Genomic DNA, 7319 nt, shown 5'->3' on the forward strand with positions numbered 1-7319 from the left:
CCAGGTATATTTGGAGCGGCGCGCCCTCTGTTTCTTTTCCGTGCCCCCCCTCCTCCTCCCTTGAACCACGTACCTGCGCTGCACAGGCACAGCACAGGCGTGATGGATCATGGCGGAAAGATGGGTACGGCCTGCGCCCTGGCTGCGGCTGCTTTTGTATTCTCTGATTCTCCCTCGCGCGCGCTCGGTCTCGCTCACTCTGATGAGTCGCTGTGGTGTGGTGTGGTGTGGTGGTGCGTGTGACCGCCGGCCTGCCTACTCTTTCCCGTTTGGTCTCTTGCCGCTTGTCCTCTCCCACGGATGGCTCCTGCTTGCTTGCTTTATTAAAAGCCGATACGTATCATGTAACTTTGGTCTAAATCCAATAAGCACCGTGTCAGAGCCAGGCCTTCACCCACCAGGTTCATGTCCAAGGCCATACAACACTTGCGGACACACATACTCAAGCTAATAATAATCTATGCAACGGCTTACGTAGGTTGCACAGACGTGATGGGCAGTCGGCCGACGTTGCTATCACGGGTTCGCTCGCTACATGACGAGTGACCCGGACGATCGAAGGGGTCGATCAGTCGCATGCACTGCAGCCGTGCAATTATATCTAGCTAACGGATTTCGGTTTACCCACCAATGAGATAGAGCTGATGAATTTGGCAGCTCACGATGCCTGAAAGCACGCACGCAGTTAGGCACGGAGTGGTTGCTGCCGTGATGCAACTGCATGCTACTCTTTTGGTCATCTTTGAGAGGGAGGACGCGATAGGTTTGCCGAAAATAGGGGGAGAGCGGACACGATAAGGGCGACCAGCGAGGATAGCTCGTCTTTGGAGCTCGAAATAGTGTTGACGCACTCGGAGACTTCCTTCGGTTCTCCACATGCACCGTGTTTGTTTGAACTAATCATCATACTGCCTGTAGCTATCGGTGAAGTAAAAAACCAGATTTAGTCTAATAGGAGTATATTGCAATGAGGCATAATATCAATCCGGGTGTTTGGTCTAGTGGTATGATTCTCGCTTCGGGTGCGAGAGGTCGCGAGTTCGATTCTCGCAACACCCCTCTTAATCTTTTTATGAAGTTTTTTCTTGTGTACTGTAATATATCTCTGCAGGCTTTGGCAAATATAGCCTGCTCGATGGCCCAAGCCCAAGCAATCCCTCCTGTCCATGTGTTTCCTGTTCAGCCCTTGGGCGTTTTTCTTCGGCTTTTTGTGCGGCCTGTTGGCCTGGTATCACTATCTCTCACTCAGTATCGTTCCGTTTACCCAGCCTGATGATCTCCGGCGTGATATATATTTAACCCAGTTGATGTTGGACGCATATTACAAATCCCGCTGAGTTATAATGCATACGATGATTTTGACCGCTGTCATTGATAGGTCGGGATCAGTAATTCTAGAACAGCTTCTCCGATCCTCTCATCAATTTATGCCTAATAATTTACGCAGCATCGGTGTCAGAGAAGGAATTATGGTTACATGCTGGTACTATGTCCGCCAATAATCAGGAGTGCGCCGACAGTTCGTGCCATTTGTCTGAACTTTCAGAGAGCTCTTTCGCCCAGGACTATGAACAGGACTGGAGTTGAAAAAAACCAGGGGAAGGATTCATTAAACTTAATGTTGATGCTTCCCGACGAAATGAAAGACTCCACGGGTGCGGTGGTCAGAGACGCTCGTGGTGTTTTTCTAGCTCCTGCTTGCTCTACCATTCAACATGTCGACGATGCTCAGACAGCTGAAGCAATAGCGATGCACCAAGGCCTTCTTCTTGCAAATACATTGGGCTTAAACTCAATCCAAATTGAGTCTGACTGAATTGAAGTGGTAAATGCTTGTGCTGGACATAACAGAATATGGAATGGAGCTTCCGCAATTTATGCAGATTGATTTATTATGGCTCCCTGGGATGATTGGAAGAGTGGATTTCTTGCACCGTGTTAGAGAAAATAATGATGTACTACCTTTATAATTTGTGTTAGAGAAAATAATGATGTCTTGGTTTATTAGTCCCCTTTATAATTTGTGCTAAATTTTAATCAAAGATTTAACTGATAAAATGTCAGTGCATGTCAACAAAAATTATATTGTTGGATTCGTATTTGAATGTAGTTTTCAATGATATAATTTTTTATAACATGCATGAACATTTTGTTAGTTAAATTTATAATCAAATTTTGGCACAGATTATAAATGGGGACCAATAAACCAGGACGGAGGTAGTAACCCATAGCTTAGCAAAATTTCAAGCACGTCCTGAAATAAAGTAGCCATGATGGCATTCCCTAGAAAAAATAAGGATCGTTCCACTTACGGCAACATTGATGTGCCTAGACCAAACGTTGATCTCCACGCCATCCTGCTCCACAACAAACCAGCAACATGATCTTCATTCCGAGTATTCCCTGTACGGAGGATACATTGGTTGGCTGAATTATCTTCTTAGTGCCAGATGCTGCCATGGCTGTGACTTTCAGCTGACCATTTCAAGCCGAGCAGCCAACTGGCCATATTTTTCTTTCACATCAACATCTCTTATCATACGGGCGAAAAACACATTATGTGAAAAGACTACGAACTCCACCAGTGAGCATTCAATCGTTTCAAACAACAATACAAAGCTTGCGTATGGCCAGTTTGGTGTTCTGAAATGTCAGATGTACATTATCTCCACAAAAACTGGCTCACGGGACGAAAATTCAATCTATACACATGAATACTGTAGAAGTCTGAAAGTACGCTGTTCAACTATTGAAATCAAACACCTATAACCTATGTTCCTCCTCAAAACCCCTAGAAAATATGCGGGACTTTGCTCGCCAGAACACGCTCGCGTCTTTCGACATAGGCATGTGGGAACCATCCTGCTTTCCCCTTGCATTCACCTTCCGCCCAACCGTTGCTTGATATCTGAGTTCGGACAAGACATTGTCAGATTAATAACGGAAGCCACAAGACGGTATGTGCAGCTTCTAGGACCACGCATAGGGAACATTATTAACTTGGGAGAAGCTTACAGAGCACAGATATGAAAAGTACTATTTACCTTCCGGACGATAACGATGTCGCCAACTGACAAGTTAAGCTCAAACTCACTCTCAGCCTCGAAGGAATCGAGCGCCTGCATCATAAAGAATACAGAAAGCACATTTAATAAGCCTCCCAGATATGATCAACTTTTTGTACATCTGGCATGCTATCTTTATGTATTGTAAATATGTCACACCTCTCCCAGGAAGAAGTCGACAGAGTTAACTGCCTGATCAGCAGAAGTGGAGGCAAACATGCCATTAACTTCGTCATATGATGGTGGTGGCGGTGACATATAACTTTCTGCTGCAGGGGGTGGAGGTGCTTCAATTTTTTGGCGCTCAGACACCATCTAGCAATCAAAATAGTCATTCAATTCATGCATCAGTGTTTCCATATGCTTCATGTCGCACACTCTGGGATGTGCCAATTGAAAACTAAGAATTCAAGAAAATATAACAAATGCTGGAATCTCATACTTCTTCTTCCAAATGGTCAAGGATCTCCAGGACTTTCTGATGATAAGTTCTCTCCGCCTCAACCTTCGGGCCAGAACGCGAATGTCAGTGACCACATAATTTTCTCACGATAATATATTGCATAAGATTTTTTTTAAATGGGCACAGTTGATGGTTACCATTGCAATGAGGCGTTGTAATGTCAATCTTTGCTGCTGCCCCTCTACAGCAGCCATAGCTGAAACCGCTTCCTTTCCTAACCCCACCATGTTTGACTTCAGTTCTTCAAGTTTATACTCAGCTGCCTCCAACTTTGATATCACGTCACTATTCCCAGCTGATTCTCTTACTCTGCTTTGACGCCTTGAAACTTCAACGACCTACGAAGGGCAAAAGTAAGATAAATACTGCTGTTCGTACAAAAGAAATGAAGTGCCCCGAGCACATAATTACTTATATGTTGTTCAAATTCAGAATGACTCAATTAAATTACATGATCTGACATTGTGACAAAATGATGCATGAAGTTCTTAAATGTAACATAAGCTTATCAGAACTGCTGATACTAAGTATTTAATTGGACATTGAAGAGCATGAATTGGAAAATTGGCATTGATATTGCTGCTTTGGAAATGATTAAATTTAACAGTTCAAGTGATGGAAACACCCTTCAGATGAGAGGCTGAATTGATCTGTCCATATACACAGTAACAGTGTGATGGTTCCTCCACACAAAAATAACAAACGCGCAGTTGAGAAGCAAAGCCAGTTCAGAGAGTCCAGTTATATCCGTCATTTTACTGTACACATATGATTTACTCTACACATATGATGTTCTCCACTGTGCGTCTATGATACTTGCAATATAAGGAAGGCATGGCAGTAGAAGCATAAACTAAACATGCTATTATAGTGTGGAGTTGTGGACCATGTAGCTTATCTAGATCCTGAATGAGTGTTGTCCTCAACTACCAAATAACTACAAGGGAATTCCAGAATTATTTCTAACATCAAGAATACAATTTTATCATTGCATAAGATGTGCTTATATGTGAGCAAGGATTTTCACCTGAGCATCAGCTTCTTGCCTTACTCTGTCATATCTCTGGGCTAGATGTCTAGCATCCTCTAGAGGGGCACCCATTACCATTGCCCGTAGAGGCTCTGCCACCTAGAATTCAATAATTAATCACACACTGTATCAATACATATTATACCCTGGTTACACACTTAGATGTAAAAATATAAAAATAAATCTGTTCGGTTATACTCCAAATGATAATCTATAAGAATATCCATATAGGCATTTAAGGAGTTATGCATTTTCAAATATATATATCATATAGCCTAACAAGTTCATTTAACCATGTACATGAGTTAACATATAGTAAAAACTATGTGCAATGAAATTCATCAGGAGGATCTTGTCATAAGGTAAAGGGTAAATCCAGCACTTGGAAAATATACCTGAGTACCAAATGCTTTTAGCATGTTCCCGCGTTCCTTTTCTATCAGTGAACGCGCCTTTCCATAGTATGTAGCAGCTCTGGATAAAGTATTACCACTTGTGCATGTGTTTTCAATGCCATATTTCTGGCTATCATCAGACAATTTGTTCCCTGCAAATTTAGATTATATGTAAATACATAATTAATAATATACCATGGATAAGTAATGCAAAGATAAAAATTACTCCCCTGAGCTAATATACAATTGGAGGGACATACCTATCTCCACTTGCTTAGATCCTGTCACTATGTAGCCCTCCACACCCCGAACGACGTCCCTTTGAAAATGCTGGCAAAAGATGCCAATGTTTTAATCCAAAGGAAACAATGTAGAAAGAAAAGAGACGATGAAATTGCGTTACTCATACTTTGGCAGCACGAGTGGATAAGTAAAGTTTTTCCAATCTCTGATGTAGTTTAACTTCTGACTCGTCTGTGAATGCATTATCAGAATTTCCATAGCCACCAGCCCCAAACTGCTTAAACACACCCTGCAACAGTACATACATGTTACAATATTATTTTACTCATACGAAAATTGGAAAGTTATATGTTTTGATGCCGCTAGCAGGGATATATATTAATTTTATTATTATTTAAGTAGATACCATGTAGTATGTGTGGCCAGTTATAGCTCAGTAATATCTACTCAGTATAAAGGTTACATACAAGTAATTCCAGTTTTGCAATGCGTGAGAGGTAGTTGAAAATGGGGTGCTGTTGAATTTCCGCTTCACTTGGCAAAGCACAAGCATGAGTAGAAAAATACTAGTATGTGTAATTACAGTATTGCAAATTATAGGTCCACTTCAGAATCTTGAGATCGCCTTACTCAGCTGGTAGTTCTTACTATAAATACATGAACAAACATCCATATTATGTAGTAAAGAAAGGATTTTGTTAAGTTCTAGAATGTTAACAGTGAACCACCTTCTGCATTTCCAGACAACATAGTTATCTCTGAGGCAAACATAACCATGATATGTGATAGTTGGCTTCTAGCCTGTAATACCATCAGCCCGAGTGCTCCTAAGGCAATGTAACACGTTTATTTCAGCCGATCATCCTACGATTGCGAAAGATGGATGCAAAGCAATCAGATTGGCAGCTAGGTACTAGTCTAAACAGTGTAATGCGACAGGTCACCCTTTGCTGAGTAAGGCCCCTCGCTGCGTCTTGTTCTCCGTACGTGCCGGATCTCCCTTGTGCTGCTGTCATGGCTGGAGACCTAAAAAAATGCCTTCGGATTTCTTCCCCCAAGGGTCAAGTTTTTGTGTGTGTGTATCCGGACAGATTGTGTTTTATGGGCTTATGGCAGTTCTATATTTGGACGATTAACGATGATTCATGAGCAATCCTTCGATCAGAAACCTAATATGTATACTTCAAATCAAACCTGTATTCCCTTTCGCTGTAAAAACTCAGTTATTTTAGAAAATAGCCAATTTGATCACCTCAAGCATTTCTCCGGTCTATGTATACTTCAAATCAAACCTAATATGTATACTTCAAATCAAACCTGTATTCCCTTCCCCCCACGATCAAGCACAGTAAATTGCCAACCCTCTATCTCCATCTATCCATTTCTCCGGCCTCCAGCATCAATATAGCCTACTAAGGTCAACTGCCTCTCTAGCACATACCCCACATAGATCAGACACCGAGCCAATTACAGGCACATCATCATCACCAGACCTCTACTGTGTGCGCGCGCCCAGCCCAGCCGCTCGGGGCACTCCACCCAGATCGATCGGAAAAACTGCCAGAGGCGGTCGGGCTCACCTGGCGGGCGACCTGCTCCTTGAGCCTGGAGGCCTGCTTCCACAGCGCCTCCATGGCCCGGATTCGCGGGCGGCGGCGCAGCAGACGGAGGGGGGTGCGGGGAGGGCGGCCGGGCCGAAGGGGTCGCGCGGCGCGGAGACGGCGAACGGGGGACGGCGGTTTGGTCTCCTCTCCTTTTACTTTTGGTTTTCTGACCGGGCGAGGCCGCCTGCGGCTTCCTTCCTCGGAGGATGTTTCGGTGGTGGTTGGCCCTCACGGCCGTACCAGGCCTCCCCACGCTGGAACCGCGTCGCCGATGGCCCGGGAACAATAAACGGCTCGGTCGTCCCGGGCCCGCGTGGCGGTGGGCGTAGGGCCTACGGGGAGGGCGTGATGGTTCGTTCGGCCGAGGAGACGCCTCCGTACGTCGGCTGTGTTTATCCTGCCAACCACCTGTCGGCGCAAGCATTCCAATTTGTTTTTCGTTTTTTTTAAGAATCAGATCTATTATAAATGTTCACGGAAGTAGACTTTGAAAGAACTTTTTTCTTGACAAATTTGAGA

General features: G+C 43.8%; 1 protein-coding gene and 1 non-coding gene across 2 annotated transcripts; one reads left to right on the forward strand and one right to left on the reverse strand.

Annotated features, from left to right (window-relative positions):
* Window positions 1-987: 987 nt before the first annotated feature.
* TRNAP-CGG lies at window positions 988-1059 on the forward strand. The gene has a single exon. It is a non-coding gene; the product is annotated as a tRNA-Pro (tRNA).
* A 1502-nt stretch (window positions 1060-2561) lies between these two features.
* LOC125539215 (SH3 domain-containing protein 2-like) lies at window positions 2562-7063 on the reverse strand. The gene is made up of 10 exons (XM_048702594.1): window positions 6777-7063; window positions 5363-5485; window positions 5214-5283; window positions 4954-5105; window positions 4556-4657; window positions 3666-3866; window positions 3508-3570; window positions 3225-3380; window positions 3045-3119; window positions 2562-2908 (listed from the first exon to the last, which is right to left on the reverse strand). Exons 1-10 carry the CDS (start codon window positions 6828-6830, stop codon window positions 2792-2794), a joined length of 1113 nt encoding a protein of 370 aa, XP_048558551.1. The 5' UTR covers window positions 6831-7063; the 3' UTR covers window positions 2562-2791.
* Between the last annotated feature and the right edge of the window lie 256 nt (window positions 7064-7319).

The sequence above is a fragment of the Triticum urartu genome, chromosome 2 (assembly GCF_003073215.2).
Source record: "Triticum urartu cultivar G1812 chromosome 2, Tu2.1, whole genome shotgun sequence".
NCBI lineage: Eukaryota > Viridiplantae > Streptophyta > Magnoliopsida > Poales > Poaceae > Triticum > Triticum urartu.

What these genes read in the sequence shown, in the direction of transcription:
- LOC125539215 (XM_048702594.1), bottom strand. Translation starts at nt 6,830, where the DNA reads ATGGAGGCGCTGTGGAAGCAGGCCTCCAGGCTCAAGGAGCAGGTCGCC. An exon ending in TAAAAGCATTTGGTACTCAG is followed by an intron (nt 4,658 to 4,953) that starts GTATATTTTCCA and finishes ATTGAATTCTAG; the next exon opens with GTGGCAGAGCCTCTACGGGC. An exon ending in GGCAAGAAGCTGATGCTCAG is followed by an intron (nt 3,867 to 4,555) that starts GTGAAAATCCTT and finishes TGCCCTTCGTAG; the next exon opens with GTCGTTGAAGTTTCAAGGCG.